This window comes from Bufo bufo, chromosome 1, assembly GCF_905171765.1.
Source record: "Bufo bufo chromosome 1, aBufBuf1.1, whole genome shotgun sequence".
NCBI classification, from domain to species: domain Eukaryota; kingdom Metazoa; phylum Chordata; class Amphibia; order Anura; family Bufonidae; genus Bufo; species Bufo bufo.
In genome coordinates this window covers 815,888,136-815,914,476 of record NC_053389.1, presented here as the reverse complement: position 1 = coordinate 815,914,476, position 26,341 = coordinate 815,888,136, and the positions used below count along the sequence as shown (strand labels likewise).

The 26,341-nt window shown below is 43.1% G+C and overlaps 1 protein-coding gene across 1 annotated transcript; it reads left to right on the top strand.

Moving 5' to 3' along the window:
• The first annotated feature begins 974 nt into the window (after window positions 1–974).
• LOC120986620 (vitelline membrane outer layer protein 1-like) lies at window positions 975–22,983 on the top strand. Its single transcript, XM_040415279.1, has 3 exons — window positions 975–1,203; window positions 5,006–5,130; window positions 22,529–22,983. Exons 1-3 carry the CDS (start codon window positions 1,045–1,047, stop codon window positions 22,821–22,823), a joined length of 579 nt encoding a protein of 192 aa, XP_040271213.1. The 5' UTR covers window positions 975–1,044; the 3' UTR covers window positions 22,824–22,983.
• Window positions 22,984–26,341: the final 3,358 nt, after the last annotated feature.

Here is a 26,341-nt window from a genome sequence, read left to right as displayed (position 1 = left end):
CATCACCAGTAGGATTTAGTCAGGTAAGCTCCTGTGACATCACCAGTAGGATTTAGTCAGGTATGCCTCTGTGACATCACCAGTAGGATTTAGTCAGGTAAGCCTCTATGACATCACCAGTAGGATTTAGTCAGGTAAGCTCCTGTGACATCACCAGTAGGATTTAGTCAGGTAAGCCTCTATGACATCACCAGTAGGATTTAGTCAGGTATGCCTCTGTGACATCACCAGTAGGATTTAGTCAGGTAAGCCTCTGTGACATCACCAGTAGGATTTAGTCAGGTAAGCTTCTGTGACATCACCAGTAGGATTTAGTCAGGGAAGCTTCTGTGACATCACCAGTAGGATTTAGTCAGGTATGCCTCTGTGACATCACCAGTAGGATTTAGTCAGGTAAGCCTCTATGACATCACCAGTAGGATTTAGTCAGGTAAGCTTCTGTGACATCACCAGTAGGATTTAGTCAGGTAAGCTCCTGTGACATCACCAGTAGGATATGTGTGCTGATTCATTTAGTTGTGGTATTTTGACATTATGAGTGAGTTTAAGTAATGGAAACTGCTTTGACATCACAAGTAGATCTCACTCAGGTTGCTTCTGTGACATCACAAATGAATTTCCCTCTGGTGTGACTGTGACATATGAATATAATCCGTCATCCAGGTGCAACGTATTAAACCATGGTCTCATGTTTTGCACCTAATTCTATTTTGTGGCAAACAATCACTACATTGCATCTTCTGCTCACATGCAAAGTCATCACAGATCAGCAGTGCCATGGTCACCTGAGATGACCGCTGGCATCTGGCAAAATGCAGGATGGATTTTCTGGACATGTAGCTGCTGTGTGAGGGTAATGACATTACTTTCTTTGTGGGGAGAAGGCTCTGTTTGTCTTTTATTGGGGACTTGGCTAAAGATCTGGGTTTTAATATTTAAAAGAATTTATGCAACCCGGAGAAACCTTTTACCCAATGTTGTAGCCCTGGTCTATCTAGAGGTGTACTGCAGAAGATCCTCTCATATCCTCTCTACTACAGGAGAATGGCTCATGTTCTCTGCTCGTTCCTCTTGCTTTCTATCATCTCAAGAGCATTTGGTGGCTATGCTGTTATAGGGATACCTAACGGAGGACCCTGGGGAGAATGGGGGCCTGTGGAGTGGTGCCCCTGTGGGTATCATGCCAAGGGATTCTCTCTAAAGGTAAGTGTACAAAATCTGTGGATAATATAAACCCTTCACAATCTCCTCTGGAAAAGGAATTATCAGGCTTGGGCCTCATGCACACGACCGTTGTTTTGGTCCGCATCCGAGCCGCAGTTTTTTGCGGCTCGGGTGCGGACCCATTCACTTCAATGGGGCCGCAAAAGATGCGCACAGCACTCCGTGTGCTGTCCGCAACCATTGCTCCGTAAAAAAAAATACAACCTGTCCTATTCTTGTCCATTTTGCGGACAAGAATAGGCAGTTATATCAATGGCTGTCCGTGGACATGGACGCCATCCGTGTTTTGCAGAACCTCAATGTGCATGAGGCCTTATTTTGTACTTCTGAAGATGCTCCCACTAGTACTTTGAATATGAAAGAGCAGAGCGGAGAATATATTTTTTCTTTAGTGATAAATGTGTTCTATGCCAACCGTTGACTATTCAATTTAGAATATATTTCATGGTACTGGTTCTTGCCTACACACCATATCCATTTGGACATCTTTCCTAGATATTCCCACCAGGCTCTATTACACCAAAGGTGGCCATTATTGGACAATGACGTAGACGTATTATCCTCCTTCGTAAACACTTCCTAACACCTAACATCTCTGTACTGAAATCTATGTGCACCGCTTTTATAATGCCTTGGTTTGGGTATGAGGTTGCTCCACAATACTAATCCAACACTTCCAACTACTGCATTGTGGCCGAGTAGACCAAAAACTCTTCCTAAGGGCTCATGCACACAAGCGTATTTTCTTTCCACTTCCGTTCCGTTTTTTTTTTAGCGGAACCATTCACTTCAATGGGTCCGCAAAAACAACGGAAGTTACTCCGTGTGCATTCAGTTTCCGTATGTCCGTATTTCCATTCCGCAAAAAATTAGTGCATGTCCTATTATTGTCCGCAAATCACGGTCCGAGGCCCCATTCAAGTCAATGGGTCCGCAAAAAATATGGAACGCACACGGAACACATCTGTATGTCATCCGTATTTCATCTGTATTTTGCGGATCCATACTGTAGAAATGCTATGCCCAGCCCATATTGCTCATGTGTTTGGTGATTAATAAGTTACTGTTTCCGTTTCCGATCCGGAAAAAAACCGGATCAAATACGGAAACCATACGGATATGTTTTGTACAATAAAGGAACGGAAAATGACTTAACTCAGGGAAAAAAAAACCTCAGATGCGGAAAAACAGATCCGTAAAAACGGACCGCAAAACAACAACGGTCGTGTGCATGAGCCCTAACTCTCTGGTTGCTGTTTGAAGACCAATATTGCTTATGCGAAGTCCAACAGATAAAGATTTAGAAAGAGTATTTGGTGTTGCTCCCATCCAAGTATACTGGCATTGAAAGTCATACTGTGGAGGGAGGACAATAGAAAGACATATCTGAGTATACTTCATCCTGCTGTAAAAATCTCTTGCTGAAAAACAAAAAATGTCCCTCTTGGACTGGCAATAATATAGCACCAGCCCCCCCCCCCACCCCCAGCCACATCCCCAAAATGTAGCTAAGGTTCAGTTCTGTGTTGTCACCCTGTGGCTACATACCGTGGCTCATGCAGGTGGTATGTTGCCCCTTTCTCCCCCACAAAAAGCACCCAGGGTGTATGTCTCAGTTGAGGGTGAACTGTGAACCCAAAGTGTGCCCTGGAAAGAAAATGTTAAGTGGCCCAATGTTGTAGGGATCATCAATACCATAGTACGGCACAAAATATCTCCATACTAGAACCAAATACCACAGTACAGAACAATATACTGCCCCAACAGAACCAAATACCACAGAGCAGCACAAAATACTGCCCAGAAGAAGCTTCCCCTCTGATGTAGACATTTTCTTCATCTTCCTCATTCAGCCCAGACCGCTATGATGACTTCTGAGGAGTACAGTACAGGTGAACTCAGGAGGACTCCAGCTGCGTGGGTACTTGACCTTATTTAAAGCTGGTTGTGTCAGATCTTTATGTACCTGACTAAAGAGGAGGACTCAGGCAGCCCCCTGGGCATCAGCCTACCAATAATATTCCCTGTGGGGTCTATGGACATTCTGCCCCTCGCCTCACTTAGCATAAAGTTGACCCATTGCCATTTGTTCCATGCAAGACAGGAAAGCCTAGTATTCTCTGGTCTGATATGTAAGAGATTGCAAGAGAAGACAACCAGACCAGAAGTCAATATCAGCCTCCCAGCTCTAGCACAAGAATTAAGTTGCTGTGGGGGCTAGAGAGCTGGGTGCACTGCAGTTACATCAGTTTGCAGGCCACCTGGGGGCTCAGGACAGAAGTATTTAGAGACACCCCATATTGATGGAATCCAGGCATCCAGGGAGTTACTGGATAGCCATCACGACCACCTTGGTCTTATGCTAGACGAGATCTAGGCGCAGGGTGCACCACTGCTTCTGCGCTGGTAGAGAGTGGTTCCACTGTGACCTTGAGATATGTTTATCTAGCTGAGGAAATACTCTGATGGGACCTACCATGGTGGAACTAAAAAAGACAGTTCATAAGGAGGATCATCAGGCCACCCTTCATCTGCACAGGTTATAAACATGGTAAACCAGGTCCTGGCTGCAAAAGTTCAGCAATAACAGCATAAAGGGAAATTAAAAAAATTTGAAGGCAGGCTAGTTTTTACCTCCCGAGCTGTCAGCATTGGTTTTCAGGTCGAATTGCAGTACGCAGCCCTGCAGGGTGTTGCGAATGTGAGGTCACAGCGGTAGTTAACAAACCGAGGGTTGTTCTTGGTACTCACAGTTTTTATATACCCTGGGCAGGCGTACAGCAGTGATGGAGAGGCTGGCACATGGATCCTCTGGGGAACTCTCTGTGTATAGGGACCAGGCCAGGTGGTAGGTGAGGTGCCCTGGGTGTTGGGAGTTTAATGTGCCGGTGGCAAGATCCCTTATAGTTCGTGACGCCAGTACCGATTTGTTGTAGGAATAATTGAGGTACACAAAGTTGCAGTTAACCAGAACTTCTTTTTACTGAAAAGTTCAACTATATACAGTCCTCAGTTAGTTCCATAGGTATAATGTTGAATACAGGCAGGCTTCATACAATTCGCAGGCAAAGTCTTTGCAAGATACTCAGAGGGTATAACACTTACAGATCAGGCTGTACTTTCCTCAGATCCTGTCTGGTTTTCACCAAGGCCCATATGCCCTATTGCGGGCTTTATCCTTGGGTAGGGAAACCTTCCTCTGGTATATGTCTTCTTGCTGTAAATATCCTTCTGCCCTTCAGCTTTCTATTTGGCTGGATAAAAATGGCTCTGCTCTGTACTTGATAATGTGCTAGTTATCTCCAGGAGGGAACCTCTTCTCCTGGAAGCAAGCTAGGAGCCTGGGCTATCTAGCTGCATGTCAGAAGCTGCTTCCCAGCTATCTTCTGGTTAAAGTGCACACTGGCTTCTGACTACACTACTCTCTCTGGTCTGGACCTGTCTATATATACTAGGGGGTTCCCTAGCTCCCTCTACTGCCTAGGAGGAGGAACTACACCCCTAACAGGCCTGGTACACAGGAGATAATATGAAAATACACATTACAATGCAATGTAAAATACCATAACCATGTTCCACAGGAGGTGGAGAACAACGTGACCCAATTGACCCTTGAGTAGTGCCCACCCTTACGTAGTGGGACACTACATAATGACCTTCCTTCACAACCTCATAATTTGAGAAGTTTTTCACGTTTGACTATACATTGAGTTCATGGAATTGTGCCTTTTACAACACAGGAAAATGGTCACATTTGTCCCTTTGAATTCTCCTGACCTAGGTGGAAGTAAAGCAAAAAGTTGAAGATGACACAGCCCTGAACGGGATACACCTGCACTGTTTAAACAAAACTGACTTTGACCAGGACAGAGACCATCAATATACTATCACATCTGCTGAAGGACCGTAAGTGCTGGAGATCAAAATGTCCCCTGGACATAGCTAGAGGGTGGCCTCTGGGTCATGTACCTAGGTGGGGTTATGGTAGGTGTGTGAACCTCTGGTTTAATAATAGGTATATACTGTACACCACAGATGGCACTACAGTGCAAGAGCAGATGTCCATCTCCAAGGAGTCACTGAATGGGACCCACACAGTTACACTTGTATGAAATACAGTATTTTTTCCGTACGCCTCTCCAACGGCACTAAACGGGGGGCGGGGAGGTTGATATCCTGCCTCCCAGGGACAGGAAACAACACGGAGAACAAATATTTAAAAGCCTCCTCCCCTTTATCTTCTCCAGTTGTTTCCTGTCCCTCAGGATGAAGTGGAGAACTAGCAGGTGTTTCCTCCGGCTTAGATACCGCTCAGCCTTTGGGTAAGTTGTCCCTGATGTTTTCAGGAGGGCTGATACAGAGCAGCGGGATCCGGGACAAGATACTGCTCCCTCCGTCTGCTGTGGCATAAGCCCTGCGCTGCAGGCAGCCCCAGGCCATTACGCTCCTGTGGGGGCTAGGAGAGGAAGACATGCCGGCAGCGCGGTTTTCCTAGAGGGCCGGAGTCCCGTGATATCTAATCACGTAGGCGCAGTTTGGAGAACGCGCGGCTGCGTGGCGTGAGACCTCATACCACATGACCTGGAAGATCGGGCCTTTAAGATGCCGGCATGGGATCAGTATGGCGTTCACAGAACCAGACACATCCTGGATCCAGAAGGAAGCATGTCGTTGCCTCCAGAGAAGTCTTCCGACCCTCCTAAGGTCCTTAGCCCGGTAAGCCTCCTCTTGGGAGAAATTATTTAAATCTTATATGCACAAAGGGGTGATATGTCACCTTTTTCCCTGGCGGAGGTTCCCCATATAATAAGTTGCTCCTTACTAAAGAGTTATTTTTAAATTTCAGGGCAGAGATGCCGGTAAAAGTGGGGAACCTGCCCTAAAGAAGAAGTGTGCTATCTGGAAGAAACAGTTAGCGGGTCACAGCAAAAAGCCACTCTGTCAGAAGTGCACAGAAAAAATCATGAGAGAAGAGGCCCCTTTGCTGGTGGATAGCCTGAAAACTCTAATTAAAGAGGAGGTTAGCTAGGCCATCGAAGCTAAAATGGCCACTATACCACAGAAAGCCTTTACATCCAAACCAAATCCGGAAATACATATGGATTTGGATTATGATTAGGAAAGAAATTCTTCAAATTCTGACTCTGCCTCTTCTGAAGATGAGTCAGGAAGGCCCCTATGTTCCATTGAGGAGAGGAAATCTCTTCTCAAGACTATTAGGGCTACTAATAATCTTGAAGAGTCTAAGGAAACTGATACAATTCAAGGTTAGATGTTCAGGGGACTAGGGGATAAGAAAAAGCGAGTGTTCCCGGTTCATGATAACATCAAAAAACTCATTTCAGAAGAATAGAAAGACCCAGAAAAAAGATTGTGAATCTCAAAAATTTATAAAAGGAAGTATCCTTTTAATGAAGCCAACTCAGCCCACTGGGACAAAACCCCGAGAGTAGACACCACTATAGCCAGGATTCAAAAAAAATTCTCTTTACCATTCGAAGACGTGGGGTTATTAAGAGATTCCATGGATAAAAAATGTGAATTCTTTCTCAAGAGATCTTGGGAGAATGTCACGAACCAGCATGTGTGAACCCACTGTGCTACGTGTCCTACCTCCTCTAAGGCCGTTGTCTAAGTGAATCCCTCGATCTTCACAGTACCCCTGATAGTGGGGATAGACTTTCCCAAGGGGAACACCAGGTCAGTACTTTTTGAGGAGTATTTGCACACGAGGAAGCTGGTCCAGACGGACCAGGAGGTACCTGAGAAAGGTACCAGAGGTACAGGTGTTACCAGGAGCAACAGTGCAGGACCGAAGGATGAGGCAAAGTCAGACAGGCAATAGATCAGGGCAGGAGGCACAGGTACAGGTCAGGCAATCTGGATCGGCAACAGGAGAGTCGAGGCAAGCAGGCAAGGATCAAACAGGTAGCAGAGTCCAGGAACACAAGCGGATATCAGAAACCTTAGCAGGACACAAGGACCTTGACACTGAGGCATCTGGGAAGGAAGCTGAGCCAATTATACATGTGCAGAAGGGCTAGGATTGGTTGGCGAGATCACATGATCCAACCCATAAAACACAGGAAGTGACTCGCGTGGCCCTTAAGGAAATGCTGCAGGAAACAAGCAAAAAGCATGCTGTGGCCAGGGCTGAAAGGAAACACTGGCAGCAGATCACCGCTGAACACAGCGCCCGGGACCGCCGCGGTAAGCAGGGGAACAGCGGCGCACAGCAGCCGCTGTTACAGAGACGAATACATATATGTTGAGACCCAGTATAGCAGCCACATACAGGGATAGAACCCTGTCCTTATGGTTGTCCCAGCTGGAGGAACATTTGGTTTCTGGCACCCCTAGGGAAGATATTTTATCTTCCCTGCCAGTATTGAAACAGGATTAAAATTTTCTAGCCGACGCCTCTACGGACTTAGTTAAATTGTCCGCTAGGTCTGCGGCTCTTTCCAATACTAGTAGAAGGTCTGTATGGTTAAGATCCTGGTCATGGGATGCTACTTCTAAGAGTAGACTATGTGGCATTCCTTGTGAAGCAGACAGACTCTTTGGCTCAGCATTGGATAATATTTTTGAAAAAGCATCCGATAAAAAAAGGGGTTCTCTACTGAATCAAAACCTTTTCATCAGCGACGTTACTTTTGGAGTAAAAAAAGGAACAGACCGAAACAAAAGAAAAAGCATAATTCAGGTCCTTGGCAGCCCTCAAAAGGTAGAGGCAGGGGTTTACTCTTTAACCCAGATAAATCTGCAAAGCAGTCCAATTTATGACGCCAGAGATCCAGTAGGAGGAAGATTAAAAAGATCCATCAGAGCCTGGGAAAATATTACAAAATCCCCCTGGATTCTGGACATAATTCGTCAGTCGTACAGGCTAGAGTTCTACTCCCCCCCCCTCCAGAAAGACTCCTAATAAACAAGAAACTCATCTTCTAGAAACCCAGATCCTGCTATTGTTGGAAAAGGAAGTCTTCTTCATCCCAGTTCCGTAGGACCAAGTAGAAAGGGGACACACAACCAATAGAGATATATGGATCCACAAAGTATCACAAAAGATACAAGTACAAAATATAATAAATAATTGAATAATTTATTATTACCAATTTTATTATTGACATGGTTAGCACAACACAAAACATAAAAACACAATTCAAATGTAATAATAGGACTGATAGTGCATGATTGATGGACAATATAAGTACAGTGCAAGTGCAACAAAGGCCAGTGATCAGTACATCTGAATATGCTGATAGGATTGGTGACTACCCCTTGAGGAAGCAGACCGGGAAACGCACGTTGGGGAGTGGACTGGTGATGTTGCTGTGATTGTGGACTTTATATTGGTCAGTATATGTTTGTATTTTTACTTTTAATTTTGATCTTTGGACTTGGCCCTCATATGTTCATTGTGTGGATTCAGGTTCCCTACACTTGTATCAGTAAAATTCAGATCAGGCTTTGCTTCTGTCTATAACCTTACCAATCCTATCAGCATATTCAGATCTACTCATCACTGGCCTTTGTTTCACTTGCACTTTGCTTATATTGTCCATCAATCATGCACTACTAGTCCTATTATTTTAATTGTGTTTTTATGTTTTGTGTTGGGCTAATCATGTCAATAATAAAATTGCTAATAATACATTATTCATTTATTAGGTTTTGTACATGTATCTTTTGTGATACTTTGTGGATCCATATATCTCTATTGGTTGTGTGGTTTATAATATGTATGGGTTAAATACCATTGGATGGGAAATATTTTTGGTTGCCCCAAGTAGAAAGGGGGTTCTAGTCCCGGGTGCTTCTAGAAAAAAAAAAAAAAACGGCTCCTTCCGAGCAATTATCAATCTAAAACACCTCAACAAATTCGTCTTATGCATGAAGTTCAAGATGGAGATAGTGAGATCAACCATCAACTTGCTGGCTCAGGATTGCTACATGATAACCCTTCACTTAGTGGATGCCTACTATCATGTGCCCATTTACAACAATCCAATCCATTTGCAGTTTTAGATCCTCCCTTTTGGCCTCTCATCAGCTCTGAGGATTTTTACCAAGTTGGTGGCAGAAATCTCAAGCTTCCTTCATCGGAAGGAAATAATGTTTGTCCCATGCCTGGATGATTTTCTCATCTCAGCATCACTTACAGATAGTAAAAAAAAACAAAAAACTCCAGCCTCTGGGCTGGAAGTTGAATCTGGAGAAACTCCCAGCAGGAGGAAAATATTTCTGGGGATTCTGTTGGACTCTCATCAGATGACATTCTTTCTCCCGGAGCAGAAGAGGAAGGACATTATAGCAAGAATCTCGTCATTTTGTATACTCAGAAAAGTATATTTTCGAAAGATCATGGTGATTTTAGGACTGATGACTTCTGCAATACCAGCTGACAAATGGGCCCAGTTCCACGGGAGGATTCTCCAGAGCTTTCTTCTGGAGTCTTGGAAACGAAGTCCACTTTCAATAGACAATAGACTCTTCCTTCTTGAGTAAAGAACTCTCTATGGTGGTAGTTAAATCCAAAGAACCTAAGCCAGGGGGTCTACTGGCGTACATCAAACCAAATTGTTATCACAACAGATGCAAGCGGTTCAGGCTGGGGGGCCCACTGCGAGAATCAACTAGTGCAGGGAGTCTGGGATCCAGAGCTCCTTTCTCTATCCTTTAATTCAAAAGAACTATTGGCAGTGTTTCTAGCCCTGAAAGCATTTTTTCCAGCCATCCACTCACAAAATGTCAAAATTCTGTCAGACAACAGGACCGCTGTAGCGTACATAAACAAACAGGGGGGCATAAGAAGCAGAAATCTCTGTCGCAAGACATTCCGGATCTTTTCTTGAGCTCAGATACACATAAATTAAATTTCGGCAGTCCATCTAAGAGGGGAGGAGAATACTCTGGCAGACCTCGTGAGCAGGGAAAAACTAAATCCAGTAGAATGGAGTCTGAACAAGATGATCTTTTTAGAAATCTCCAAGAGATGGGGTCCTCCAAGCCTAGATCTCGTTGCCTCCAGAAGGAACAGACAGACAGATCATCTCATTCTAAGACAATCCAAAGAGAGTGGATGCATTTTCCGGTCCCTGCCGCGTGGGACTTATGTACACTTTTCCTCCAATCGAGTTGATTCCAAGAGTCCTGACGAAAGTACCGGAAGAAGGTTCTCACCTGATTTTGATAGCTCCATATTGGCCAAGAAGAACATGGTTTCCCCTGCTTTTAAGCCTCTCAAAAAGTAGACTTTTGGGCTCTTCCTCAGATCCTGAATCTTCTACTGCAAGGTCCGGCTCAGCACCCAGAGATTCACCATTTCAATCTAACTGCCTGGAGATTGAGTGGTCTATCTTGAAATCAAAAGGGTTATCTGATGCTGTCATTAACACCCTTCTATTTAGTAGAAAACCAGTCACGTCTAAGATCTATCTTAGAACATGGAACGCTTTCCTCCGTTTCGTTGGCGACTCTTGGAATCCCACCTTATCTCCTAACGTCAAGGTAATTTTTGAATTTTTACAGGAAGGTCTTGATAAGGGTTTAAGAGTAAGTACCCTAAAAGTCCAAATAGCAGCACTTAGTGCCTAGGAAATCAGACTAGCTGAGCTAGATTTGATCAAGAGGTTTTTAAGGGGGCATACAAATTACATCCTACTATTAGATCCACTGTCCCTCCCTGGGATCTTAACCTAGTCCTCTCAGTTCTCATGGATCCTCCCTTTGAGCCTCTTGGTGAAATCTCTCTTAGGTTATTTTCCATGAAAACTGCCTTTCTAATAGCAATTATTACCTCTGCTAGAAGAATAGAGGAAATTCAAGCTTTATCTTGTAGACCTCCTTATCTTAACATTCTAGACGTTAGAATTGTGCTGAAACATGAACCTTCTTTTTTGCCAAAAGTATTTTCCAAATTTCACTGCCAGCAGGAGATATCATTACCCACCTTTTTGTTCTCAGGCTAAGTTGGCAGACGAGAAGAAGTTTCGCAATTTGGATGTCCAATTATGTGTCCAATGAGGAATTCAGATCATCTACTAATTCAGTATGCAGGGCAGAATAAAGGTCAAGAGGGCCTTGAAAACTACAATTTCTTGCTGGATAAAAATTACTCTCTCTATCGCCTATAAAGAAAAAGGAGTCTCTCCACCTTTAAATCTGAGAGCGCATTCGACTAGGGCAGTGTCTTTAACCCAGATTTGCCAGGCTGTGACCTGGTCCAGTCCATCCACTTTCTTTAAACACTACAGACTTGATGTTATGGCTAACTAGGACTTGTCCTTCGGACGGAAAGTCTTGTCTGCAGCAGTCCCTCCCTAGTATTGTTTCCTTTGTTAGTCCTCCTGTTTAGTGCCGTTGGGGAGGCGGAAAAGATGATAATTACTCTTACCGGCAATTGGATTTTCCGTATAGTCTCCACAACGGCACTCTAATTATGTTTGCTGTATTTATTCTGATTTGAATTATTTTGTGTCTGTTATACTCTTTCTCCCAGATACAAATCGTATTCAGCATCATCTTGGATATTTACTGGAGAAGGTAAAGGGGAGGAGGCTTTTAAATCTTTGTTCTCCATGTTGTTTCCTGTCCCTGGGAGGCGGGGTATTCCCCCCTTCGCCCCCCTGTTTAGTGCCGTTGTGGAGGCTATACTGAAAATCCAATTACCGGTAAGAGTAATTATCAACTGTCGCTTTATAAGACGCACCCCAGAAACATGGCCGGAAGCTCATTTCAGGCTGATATCCAGGGGCACTCCGCCAGCGTTAACAAGGGAGGTGGCAGCCTCTAGGAGAAAGTTTGGAGTAGGTGGCAGGCATTGGAGCTGAATGCCACCAGCCCACAATACTGTGTGTTCTAAAGCTGGGATCCCGCTCCAAAGCAAAGGATAAGGAGAGCGATTCTTCATCTCCTCTGCACTGCTGCTCTGCATGTTGAGCTGATTGGTGGTGAGTGCCCGCTGCTCTGCCGCTTCCACCAATCAGTTCAGTCATTCGCCTGGTTGCTTGCCGCTCCTGTAAGAGAAGGAAGGAGGAAAGAATTGTTACTAACCCTCTAGTGCTCCGCCGAGTCAGCACTGCTTTCCCCAGGACTCCTGGACTGTCTCCACCTGAAGTTACTGGGAGAGTGACAACCTGGATATGAAGAAGGGGAGCTCAGTGGCCGAGCTGGAGAAATATGTATTACTTGTGACTATAACCCCCCATCATCCATAAGAATACACCCAGTAGAGTGGTGTATTCCTATGGATGAGGGGAGTTATAGTCACATTTAATATAAACACTGTCCAGGGACTGTATCATTATTAGTGTTTATATTAAATGTGACTATAACTGAAGTACATGGGAGCCTTCCTGAGGATGAGGCGGGTTATATTACGGTACAGTCCCTGGACAGTGTTTATAATAAATGTGACTGTAACCCCCTCATCCACATTAATGCACCCATGTACTGCACTTATTTTATCACTTTTTGGTTCAAAATGAAGGAACAGAATTATAGTAGTTATATTCTTGTACATAGGAGGCAGTATTATAGTAGTTATATTCCTGTACATAGGAGCAGTATTATAGTAGTTATATTCTTGTACATAGGAGCAGTATTATAGTAGTTATATTCTTGTACATAGGAGGCAGTATTATAGTAGTTATATTCTTGTACATAGGAGCAGTATTATAGTAGTTATATTCTTGTACATAGGAGGCAGTATTATAGTAGTTACATTCTTGTACATAGGAGCAGTATTATAGTAGTTATATTCTTGTACATAGGAGGCAGTATTATAGTAGTTATATTCTTGTACATAGGAGCAGTATTATAGTAGTTATATTCTTGTACATAGGAGCAGTATTATAGTAGTTATATTCTTGTACATAGGAGGCAGTATTATAGTAGTTATATTCTTGTACATAGGAGCAGTATTATAGTAGTTATATTCTTGTACATAGGAGGCAGTATTATAGTAGTTATATTCTTGTACATAGGAGCAGTATTATAGTAGTTATATTCTTGTATATAGGAGGCAGTATTATAGTAGTTATATTCTTGTACATAGGAGCAGTGTTATAGTAGTTATATTCTTGTACATAGGAGGCAGTATTATAGTAGTTATATTCTTGTACATAGGAGGCAGTATTATAGTAGTTATATTCTTGTACATAGGAGGCAGTATTATAGTAGTTATATTCTTGTACATAGGAGGCAGTATTATAGTAGATATATTCTTGTACATAGGAGCAGTATTATAGTAGTTATATTCATGTACATAGGAGCAGTATTATAGTAGTTATATTCTTGTACATAGGAGCAGTATTATAGTAGTTATATTCTTGTACATAGGAGCAGTATTATAGTAGTTATATTCTTGTACATAGGAGGCAGTATTATAGTAGTTATATTCTTGTACATAGGAGCAGTATTATAGTAGTTATATTCTAGTACATAGGAGCAGTATTATAGTAGTTATATTCTTGTACATAGGAGGCAGTATTATAGTAGTTATATTCTTGTACATAGGAGGCAGTATTATAGTAGTTATATTCTAGTACATAGGAGCAGTATTATAGTAGTTATATTCTCGTACATAGGAACAGTATTATAGTAGTTATATTCTAGTACATAGGAGCAGTATTATAGTAGTTATATTCTTGTAGATAGGAGCAGTATTATAGTAGTTATATTCTTGTACATAGGAGCAGTATTATAGTAGTTATGTTCTTGTACATAGGAGGTAGTATTATAGTAGTTATATTCTTGTACATAGGAGCAGTATTATAGTAGTTATATTCTTGTACATAGGAGGCAGTATTATAGTAGTTATATTCTAGTACATAGGAGCAGTATTATAGTAGTTATATTATCGTACATAGGAGCAGTATTATAGTAGTTATATTCTAGTACATAGGAGCAGTATTATAGTAGTTATATTCTTGTACATAGGAGGCAGTATTATAGTAGTTATATTCTTGTACATAGGAGCAGTATTATAGTAGTTATATTCTTGTACATAGGAGCAGTATTATAGTAGTTATATTCTTGTACATAGGAGGCAGTATTATAGTAGTTATATTCTTGTACATAGGAGCAGTATTATAGTAGTTATATTCTTGTACATAGGAGCAGTATTATAGTAGTTATATTCTTGTACATAGGAGGCAGTATTATAGTAGTTATATTCTAGTACATAGGAGCAGTATTATAGTAGTTATATTCTTGTACATAGGAGCAGTATTATAGTAGTTATATTCTTGTACATAGGAGGCAGTATTATAGTAGTTATATCCCTGTACATAGGAGGCAGTATTATAGTAGTTATATTCTTGTACATAGGAGCAGTATTATAGTAGTTATATTCTTGTACATAGGAGGCAGTATTATAGTAGTTATATTCTTGTACATAGGAGCAGTATTATAGTAGTTATATTCTTGTACATAGAAGCAGTATTATAGTAGTTATATTCTTAACCAAATTTATTTTTATTCAAAGTAAGTAAGGCATATCAAACGATCACAAACCATCGTAGCATCACTGGTAAGGCAAAGTCACAAATCGGTCATGGAAGTGACCACAGATGCATGTCAGTGCAACACATGTTGTACAAAATGATACATCAAATGTGACAGACAATAAAAATCAAGTATAACACAAATAAGAGTAAAAGAGAGGGAAAGGAAGGGAAAGGAAAGGGGGGGGGGGTAGGGGAGTTTTCCCCAACTCTGTCAGGGGAACTTCCTATATGTCTTCCAGGGCGACCAGATTTTCAGAAAGCGGGAACGCGTGCAAGATTCCCAGTGGGCCAGCTCTTCAAACCTGTAGATCTGATCCACCTTATCCCTCCACATCGAAACAGTGGGAGGTTCAGTATCCTTCCAAAGCAGCGGGATGAGCAGTCTCGCTGCCGTGATGAGCATAGTAGGAAGATCAGATCTACAGGGGGAAAGCGAGTCATTAGGGCACCAAAGCAGAATCAGTTTAGGATCCAGCTTAACCTGCTTAGCACACACCTCATTTATCAGAGCTTCTATACTGGTCCAGAACGCTTTAATCTTTTCACAGTGCCACCAAATGTGTGACAGAGAGCCTACGTCTTTTCTACACCTCCAGCACTCACTTGGGAAATCTGCATTAAGCCTATGCAAGAACTCCGGGGACTTGTACCATCTCGTGAGCAGCTTATACGAGTTTTCTTGTACCTTAATACAGCGGCTAAAGCCGTGAGAGTGTGTAAGGACAAAAGCCCTTTCCGGGTCTGTAAGGTGGACGGACAATTCCCTTTCCCATGAAGAAAGGAAATGTAGCTCGGGAGGGGAGGCTGAGAGTAACTCCTTATATATAGTAGACAGCGGTTTAGGGATCCTACGGGCATCTGATAGTCTCTTAGACAGCCAAGAGGGGGTTCCAGAGGTGGTGGGGGGTGGTAGCTTAATCATCTTAATCTCCTTCTGCAGGGCAAAACTCTGTAGGAAGGAAGCTTTTTTGACTTTAGGGTCATTCAAGACCGTGGACCAATCCAGGGACCCATCCAGGGACCTAATCTCACTTAAAGGGATCTCGGCCAAAAGAGGCCAGATACCTGAGGGCTTCTCGGCTTCCGGATGGACATAAAACTGTAAAGAGGAAAGCGGAGTACCCGGTATGGGAAACTCAATTGTTCTATCCCTAAACTGCTTGGCCCACTCAACAAACATACCCTTCCATAGGAGTGGCAAAGAGGAACTACCCGGAGAACAAGGGGACAACCCCCAGAGAATCCGCTTCATTCTAGTGGAGAGCAGAGAGCGCTCAAGACACACATATGGAGCACTATAAGTGCTATTGAGGAGGGATAGACCTCTAAATAGTTGAAAGGCCACATAGTAGGAACGTATGTCGGGCAGACCAAAGCCGCCAAACCTCCTCTCTCTGGTCAGCACCGAATAAGCAATTCTGGAGGGTTTACTTCCCCACAAAAAGAGGGAAAAAACTCTGCGGATGTCTACAAAAAATGAGTGTGGCAGCCAGATAGGCAACACCTGCAGAAGGTACAAAAATTTAGGAGCTATAAAGGTCTTGAGGTAGTTCCTCTTGCCACACCAGGAAATAAACGGCAGTCTAATAGAGTGCAGCTGCTTCCTAACTGAGGACAATAAGGGGGCATAATTCAGAGCAAATAAGTCCTTCGCCTGAGCCGGGACGTGCACTCCCAAAAATACTATGTCTTTTGTAGCCCAGTGAAAGGGGGTAGTAATCTGAAGGGCCTCTTTAACCGATTCTGGACAAGTAACGTTTAGGGCCATTGACTTGCTATAGTTGATTTTAAAGTTTGACACATAGCCAAACTCCTCAAAAAGAGACAAAAGCCTAGGGAAGGATGTTTCGGGATTGGAGGTCATGATAAGTAGGTCATCTGCAAATGAGGCTGTCAAGTGGGTCCGAGAATCAATGGTCAAGCCCCTAACCGCAGGATCCTGCCGGATCTTACACAGCAAAGTCTCCATCACTATGACAAACAGAGATGGGGAGAGAGGACACCCCTGCCTCGTCCCATTGGATATGGAAAAGGAGGGAGAAAGCGTACCATTTATTTTGAGTTTGGCAGACGGGGCTGAGTACAGAGTGAAGATCGCAGATATAAACGAATCTGGGAAACCAAACCTCGACAGGGCCCGTGACATATAATGCCAACCGACCCTGTCGAAGGCCTTCTCCGCGTCCGTGCTCAGCAAAGCCAGAGGCGCAGAGGAGCTTCTAGCCCAATCCATAAGATGGAGCAAACGTATCGTGTTTTCACAGCCCTGTCTGCCACGCACAAACCCCACTTGCTCGCTATCAATAAGACCCGGCAGGATCAGCTGTATTCGCTGCGCCAGAATCTTGGCCCACCACTTGACATCCGCATCTAGCAGTGAAATCGGGCGATAACTGCCACAGTGGAGGGGGTCTTTGTTTTCTTTATGGATTATAGTTATGTGGGCCTCTAACGTTTGGGGGGGTAGAGAGCCTCCAGACAGGAGGAAATTACAGAGTGCCTAAAAATGAGGAGTCAAAACGTCTTTGAAGGTCTTGTAATACGATATAGGGAGTCCATCCGGGCCAGGACTTTTACCTGAAGGAATGGAGGAAAGGACCTTGCCAATTTCCTCTCTTGATACAGGGGCAACTAGTTGGGAAGCTTGTAGGGGACTAACAGAGGGCAGCTTCAGAGTGGACAGGAACTCATCTGTGGCTTGCTCAATAGAGGCTGAACCAGGACGGTCTGGAGTGGGGAGGTTATATAGATCCGCATAAAAAGCACTAAACGCTTTTGCTATGTCATGAGTCGACTTGTGCTTATTGCCTTTCGCATCTAGAATAGCAGGGATAAATGAATCCGCGTGGCTTTGCTTAGCCATGGCAGACATCAGTTTATTCCCTTTGTTCCCATGAGCATAAGCTTTAAACCTGGAGCGGAATATAAGTTTCGCTGATTTGGCGTTGAGCAAGTTTTTCAGTCCCTTCCTGGCCTCCGCTAATTCAGCAGCCACAGCCTGAGCCTGGGTTTGCTTATGGGTCAGTTCAAGACTCGCTATGCGGGACAACAGGTCGTCTACAGCCTTGGAGCGCAACTTTTTAGCATGCGAGCCCAGGGAAATTAATTGTCCTCTAACCACCGCCTTATGAGTCTCCCACAAGATGGAGGGGGAGGGAGGAGGGTCGCCCGCTGCATTAAGAGAGAAGAATTCAGACATAATCCGGGAGATTCTAGCTGCATTGGTAGGGTCGGAGATCAATGTGTCATTAAGACGCCATATTCTCTCTCGTTTAGGAAGAGCTGTCATAGACACTCGGAGAAATACTGGGGCGTGATCAGAAAGCGTAATGTTCCCAATCCTCGTGTCTACCACCTGGGAAATATGGGGGGAGGATAAAAACAAGTAGTCCAACCTATGGAAGGATTTTTTAGCGTTTGAATAAAACGTGTAATCCCTACCAGAGGGATGCATAGTGCGCCACACATCAATAACCCGCAACTTCTTCAGCGCAGTCTTCAGACGTCGCAGAAGTTTGTGGGACAACTCAGACCTCTGAGAGGACGAGTCAAGGTCAGGCTCCATAGTCACATTAAAGTCACCACCTAGTATAAGCATGCCCTCACTAAAAGCCTGTAATTGCTCAAGAGTCCGAACAAGCCAGGGGATCTGACCCCTATTGGGGGCATATAAATTAGCCAGGGTAACAGGCGCGTCAGCGATGTGCCCCTTAACGAATAAGAAGCGACCATCAGTGTCCGCAAGGGCAGCGGAGTGTTTGAAGGGTAGGCGCTTGTGGACGGCCACGCTGACACCCCTGCTAGCCGAGGCAAAAGAGCTATGGAACCATTGTGAGAATGCGTTTTGGGACAACTTCGGGATCTTCCCTGATTTAAAATGAGTTTCTTGGAGGAATACAACGGAGGCTTCATCTTTCAGTAACAAGGAGAGCACCTGAGACCGCTTACATGGCTCGTTCAGACCCTTGGCATTCAATGAGGCAACTACAACAGAGGCCATAGTGAAGACAGAGGAGGCCTGTCGGCCCAGAGCAAGAGGACATCCAGTCTGGAAAGCCACGGACGGAGTAAGGAGAAGAAAGGGAGGAATGAGGACAAAGGGAAAGTCAAAAGAAAAATAAAAGACATAACAAATGAGACAGTAACACAACCCAAATAACAAAGAATGTCTCCCCATGGACAGGGAGCACGTGACCCCACCCAGCATCTGACACAATGGAGATCCTTTTTCATAGCGGCGGACAGCCGGGATCTATCAGAGGGGGGCTCCTGTGGGGCCACCGGGGGTGAGGGAGAGGACATAATCAGTAACATAACTGACAACAGTGCAGACATATAACCCCCGCATAACTAACAGTGCATTCAGTGCTCTAATGCACAGCTCGTAACCCGCATCTCATGCAGGCAAGGTAGTAAAGCATAGGGTCAGGCCCAAAACCAATGAGAATGGGGCAGTGGGCCAAGACCTAAAATAAGTCCAAAACCTATGGACAAACGATGAAAATTCAGCTCAGACAGAGCCAGACAGAGTTCCTACGTCCTGGGACCCAGCAAAGTCACAGAACATTGAACTCAGTGAAGAGTGAACAAAAGCGCCTTCAGCGCCTCCCGGAACAGAGTCAGGTAACAGGTGCTTGCGACCGGCCTTTTCCTTGTTTCCCAGCTCTGGAAGGTGAAACTTGCTGCCACGAATCTATACCCGGAGGGGTAGGCAGGGGATCCCCTTGATCAGCCGGCATCCACGAGGGAACTGTGATGGGTTCAATCCCAAGAGGGCCCCAAATAGCTTTCAGGTCACCCGGGGTCCGCACCGTATACTGCCTCCCGTTTTTCAAGATGGCCAGACTGAAGGGATAGAGCCATCGGAATGGCGTAGCTGTGGCTTTAAGGGCCTCTAGGAGCGGCTTCACGATGCGCCTCTTGGCTAAGGTGGAGGGGGCCAGATCCTGAAAGAATAGGACTGGGGTCTCGCCGTACATGATGCGGTCGGCCTCCCTTCCCGCCTTGAGCAGTGCAGCAGTGTCCACATAGCTTAATATGCCGCAAACAACATCCCGCGGTGGCTCACCAGGTTTTGGCTTGGGCCTTAAGGCCCTGTGGATGCGCTCGATCACAATCGGAGCTGCTCTCTCAGCTCCCAGCAGGGAGGAGAAAATTTCGCATGCGACTGAATGAAGCGCGTCAATCGCAATATTTTTGGGTAGGCCGCGGATGCGAATATTTCGCCGCCGGCTCCGGTTCTCCTGATCCTCTATGCGCATCAGCGCGTCGTTTAGCAAGTCTCTGTGGGTTTGCAGGGCTGCACGGGTCTTACCCTCATGCACCAGGATGGCTTCCTGTGCTAGCTCCAGGGACTCCACACGATTCCCAATTTGCCGCAGGTCTCCTTTTATCTCCTCCAAGTCCTTTTTAAGAGGTGCAAGAGCAGATTCCAGGATGTCCCTGAGATCTGTTTTGGAGAGTGAGGAGTTTGTTTGCAGTGGTCTGCAATCAGAAACATCAGAAGTGCTTCCTGCCTCAGAGCCTTCCTCTGCTTCTGAGAGCTGCCGCGCCCTCCTGGTTGTTTCAACAGCAGCAGGATTCCTGGACTGTTTCTTGAGGTATTTATCCATCTCCGGTTGCCTGGAACGGGCCCCTGTCGGCTCTGGTGTCTCAGGGTGACGGTTCTTGCCTGGTTTCCCCATTGGCACTGAGTAAATAGCTAATAAAAGGGGCTATAATAGCTGCCAGGGAGAGGAGCTCAGGAACAAGCAACCATTCAGCTCCAAGGTCAGGCTCCGCCCCCCTATAGTAGTTATATTCTTGTACATAGGAGCAGTATTATAGTAGTTATATTCTTGTACATAGGAGGTAGTATTATAGTAGTTATATTCCTGTACATAGGAGGCAGTATTATAGTAGTTATATTCTTGTACATAGGAGCAGTATTATAGTAGTTATATTCTTGTACATAGGAGGCAGTATTATAGTAGTTATATTCTTGTACATAGGAGCAGTATTATAGTAGTTATATTCTTGTACATAGGAGCAGTATTATAGTAGTTATATTCTTGTACATAGGAGCAGTATTATAGTAGTTATATTCTTGTACATAGGAGCAGTATTATAGTAGTTATATTCTTGTATATAGGAGGCAGTATTATAGTAGTTATAGTCTTGTACATAGGAGCAGTATTATAGTAGTTATATTCTTGTACATAGGAGCAGTATTATAGTAGTTATATTCTTGTACATAGGAGGTAGTATTATAGTAGTTATATTCTTGTACATAGGAGGCAGTATTATAGTAGTTATATTCTTGTACATAGGAGCAGTATTATAGTAGTTATATTCTTGTACATAGGAGGCAGTATTATATTAGTTATATTCTTCTGCATAGGAGGCGTTATTATAGTAGTTATATTCTTGTACACAGGAGCAGTATTATAGTAGTTATATTCTTGTACACAGGAGCAGTATTATAGTAGTTATATTCCTGTACATAGGAGCAGTATTATAGTAGTTATATTCTTGTACATAGGAGGCAGTATTATAGTAGTTATATTCTTGTGCATAGGAGCAGTATTATAGTAGTTATATTCTTGTACATAGGAGCAGTATTATAGTAGTTATATTCTTGTACATAGGAGGCAGTATTATAGTAGTTATATTCTTGTACAAAGGAGGCAGTATTATAGTAGTTATATTCTTGTACATAGGAGCAGTATTATAGTTGTTATATTCTTGTACACAGGAGCAGTAGTATAGTAGTTATATTCTAGTACATAGGAGCAGTATTATAGTAGTTATATTCTTGTAGATAGGAGCAGTATTATAGTAGTTATATTCTTGTACATAGGAGCAGTATTATAGTAGTTATATTCTTGTACATAGGAGCAGTATTATAGTAGTTATATTCTTGTACATAGGAGCAGTATTATAGTAGTTATATTCTTGTACATAGGAGGCAGTATTATAGTAGTTATATTCTTGTACATAGGAGGCAGTATTATAGTAGTTATATTCTTGTACATAGGAGCAGTATTATAGTTGTTATATTCTTGTACACAGGAGCAGTAGTATAGTAGTTATATTCTAGTACATAGGAACAGTATTATAGTAGTTATATTCTTGTACATAGGAGCAGTATTATAGTAGTTATATTCTTGTACATAGGAGGCAGTATTATAGTAGTTATATTCTTGTACATAGGAGGCAGTATTATAGTAGTTATATTCTTGTACATAGGAGCAGTATTATAGTAGTTATATTCCTGTACATAGGAGCAGTATTATAGTAGTTATATTCTTGTACATAGGAGCAGTATTATAGTAGTTATATTCTTGTACATAGGAGGCAGTATTATAGTAGTTATATTCTTGTACATAGGAGCAGTATTATAGTAGTTATATTCTAGTACATAGGAGCAGTATTATAGTAGTTATATTCTTGTACATAGGAGCAGTATTATAGTAGTTATATTCTTGTACATAGGAGCAGTATTATAGTAGTTATATTCTTGTACATAGGAGCAGTATTATAGTAGTTATATTCTAGTACATAGGAGCAGTATTATAGTAGTTATATTCTTGTACATAGGAGGCAGTATTATAGTAGTTATATTCTTGTACATAGGAGCAGTATTATAGTAGTTATATTCTTGTACATAGGAGGCAGTATTATAGTAGTTATATTCTTGTACATAGGGCAACGTTTTATAGGTGCTCTATTTTGGTTCATTAGGAGAATTGTTGCTACAGTTTACATCCAAGATGTCAAATCTGAAGATGTTGTTTTGTTTTTTTTCACAGCTGGGGTGAGTGGAGTCCCACCTTATGGTGTCCGGAAGGACATCTTATCAGCTTCAGCATGCAAGTAGAACCACCAAGAAAAGGTGTGGATGATACAGCTGCTAACAACATAATGTTTCAGTGCAGTGATTATGAAATCCTGTTGGGAACTGGACATAGTTGGGGACACTATGACAGGTGGAGCGGAAAATGCATAAAAGGAATTTGTGGCATGAAGACCAAGATAGAGCCACCACAAGGCACTCTAGATGACACAGCTCTTAATGATGTCCAGTTCATCTGCTGTCAGAAGTAAACATCGCCGGAGAACATGGAAACATGAAAATAATTTTTTGTGCCACAATTTTTTAATCAAATATTTTTTTCAACCAAATGTTTCAATCTGCTTCTGCTTTAAAAAATATATTTCATACATGTAAATTTTTGTTTCCATATAAATGTTCATTCAAAATGTTTCTATTTTGTACTTCTCGTGGGTCTGACAATTGCTGAGAACAAGGTTAGTTTGTTGTCTGGATTGTTGACACTGAACATCACATAGAATTACCTGAGTGTTGACACCAAAAGCCTTATACTCATGTGTACACGCGTTACATTACTTATCCTCTATAGAACCCAAGTTACATCCTGTATTATACTGAGAGCTGCACTCGTTATTCTCCTGGTGCAGTCACTGTGTACATGTATTACATTACTTATTCTGTACTGATGCTGAATTAAACAATGTACTATACACCAGAGCTGCACTCACTATTCTGCTGGTGCAGTCACTGTGTACATACTTTACTTATCCTGTACTGATCCTGAGTTACATCCTGTATTATAACCCAGAGCTGCACTCACTATTCTGCTGGTGCAGTCACTGTGTACATACATTACTTATCCTGTACTGATCCTAAGTTACATCCTGTATTATACTCCAGAGCTGCACTCACTATTCTGCTGGTGCAGTCACTGTGTACATACATTACTTATCCTGTACTGATCCTGAGTTACATCCTGTATTATACTCCAGAGCTGCACTCGCTATTCTGCTGGTGGAGTCACTGTGTACATACATTACTTATCCTGTACTGATCCTGAGTTACATCCTGTATTATACTCCAGATCTGCACTCACTATTCTGCTGGTGCAGTCACTGTGTTCATACATTACTTATCCTGTACTGATCCTGAGTTACATCCTGTATTATACTCCAGAGCTGCACTCACTATTCTGCTGGTGCAGTCACTGTGTACATACATTACATTACTTATCCTGTACTGATCCTGAGTTACATCCTGTATTATACTCCAGAGCTGCACTCACTATTCTGCTGGTGCAGTCACTGTGTACATACATTACTTATCCTGTACTGATCCTGAGTTACATCCTGTATTATACTCCAGAGCTGCACTCACTATTCTGCTGGTGCAGTCACTGTGTACATACATTACTTATCCTGTACTGATCCTGAGTTACATCCTGTATTATACTCCAGAGCTGCACTCACTATTCTGCTGGTGCAGTCACTGTGTACATACATTACTTATCCTGTACTGATCCTGAGTTACATCCTGTATTATACTCCAGATCTGCACTCACTATTCTGCTGGTGCAGTCACTGTGTTCATACATTACTTATCCTGTACTGATCCTGAGTTACATCCTGTATTATACTCCAGAGCTGCACTCACTATTCTGCTGGTGCAGTCACTGTGTACATACATTACTTATCCTGTACTGATCCTGAGTTACATCCTGTATTATACTCCAGAGCTGCACTCACTATTCTGCTGGTGCAGTCACTGTGTACATACATTACTTATCCTGTACTGATCCTGAGTTACATCCTGTATTATACTCCAGAGCTGCACTCACTATTCTGCTGGTGCAGTCACTGTGTACATACATTACTTATCCTGTACTGATCCTGAGTTACATCCTGTATTATACTCCAGATCTGCACTCACTATTCTGCTGGTGCAGTCACTGTGTACATACATTACTTATCCTGTACTGATCCTGAGTTACATCCTGTATTATACTCCAGAGCTGCACTCACTATTCTGCTGGTGCAGTCACTGTGTTCATACATTACTTATCCTGTACTGATCCTGAGTTACATCCTGTATTATACTCCAGAGCTGCACTCACTATTCTGCTGGTGCAGTCACTGTGTACATACATACATTACTTATCCTGTACTGATCCTGAGTTACATCCTGTATTATACTCCAGAGCTGCATTCACTATCCTGCAAGGATATGGCATCAATATGAAATCTGCAGGCGTTTGACTCTTTGCACCTCCCCCCCTTTCCCCGATCAACGGGTGCTAATGTGAGCATTGCTTCCAAATTATATGCGCGTCGTCTGGCTCATTCAAGTGAATGGGACAAGCAGTTGTAATTACACTGCGCTGCCGCTACAAGCGAGACGGCGTGTAAGTAATTTTGAAGTGGAAGCAGCGATCATATGAGCACCGCTACAATCAGCTGATCAGCGGGGGTGCTGGGTGTCAGACCCCCGCCGATCTGATATCAATAACCTATCCTGAGGATTAATTCATCAAAATTGTAGCACTGCACAACCCCTGCAGCTGCTCAACTATAGAAACCCGTTTCATGAAGCTCCTGATGCACGTCCTGACGTCACTTCTAGAGGTCGTGTGGAATCTGAAGTGAATGATGTATCAGAGGATAGGCAATATTTACAAGTCATGTACTTCAGCCATGTGACTAATTATAACATATTATGTATCTGCTCCATCTTAAAGGGGCTTTCCTATCTCAGACAATGGGGGCATATCGCTAGGATATGCCCCCCATTGTCTGATACAGTCATGGCCGTAAATGTTGGCACCCCTGAAATTGTTCAAGGAAATTAAGTATTTTGAAAGGGTGCCAACATTTAGGGCCATGACTTTAGGTGCGGGTCCCACCTCTACTACCTGCACCTATCTCATAATCGCATGCGCGGCCACCCTTCATTCTTTTCTATAGTCCCACCGAATATAGCTGGCTCGGCTTTTTCTGTCCGCCCCATAGAAGTGCATGGAAGCGGTGATTGCGCATGCGCTCCCATTTATTTAGATTGGGATTCTGGCGGGCCGATAGGAATGCTTGGTGGTAGCCGGATCTGGCACTGCTGGCCACCACTTTACTGGCTTCGTTTTCGACTACTTTTTTTGAGATAGGTGCAGGTCCCAGAGGTGGGACCTGCACCTATCAGACAATCGGGGCATATCCTAACGATAGGTCCCCATTGTCTGACATGGGAATACCCCTTTAACATCTCATGGTTGCTGCCAGGAGATCCTATGGACCAGCAGCTTCCTCAATTATCTCCATATTTCCTAACTGAAAATTCCCTTTTCACTTTACACAAAAGAATCCTTATGATGGTTGAGGCTTCAGTAAAGGTCAGCAGGATCTCTATGTATGAACGATTCGTCTCAGGGTATTATCCAGGGCTTGGACTGATGAGGAAGTTTATTACAAAAGACTAACTACCAAGAGTTGGCACAGCATTGACATGAGAACCGGGGGTGCAGCAAGAGGATCCTGGAAATATAAGCACACAAAGGGTTAAAGAAAGGAGGGAAAAGCACATAAAGGTAAGTACCGCAGCTAAAGTTGAAAAAGTGACAGTCTTTATAAAACCAAAAGAAACATCACATGATTAACAACAACTAAAATCCCCAAAAATAATTAATCAGGCTCCTCAGGAAAAAGATCACCAGGTCAACATGATCACCATAGTGTGACAATTCATGTAATACATCCACATACAGGGTAATAAAAACACAAACAACAAGTTACCATCAAGATAA

Bases quoted from the DNA above. Each gene is read 5' to 3' on its own strand.
- LOC120986620 (XM_040415279.1), top strand. From the start codon at position 1,045: ATGGCTCATGTTCTCTGCTCGTTCCTCTTGCTTTCTATCATCTCAAGA. The intron at 1,204-5,005 runs GTAAGTGTACAA...CTCCTGACCTAG, and splicing joins CCAAGGGATTCTCTCTAAAG to GTGGAAGTAAAGCAAAAAGT. The intron at 5,131-22,528 runs GTAAGTGCTGGA...TTTTTTTCACAG, and splicing joins ATCACATCTGCTGAAGGACC to CTGGGGTGAGTGGAGTCCCA.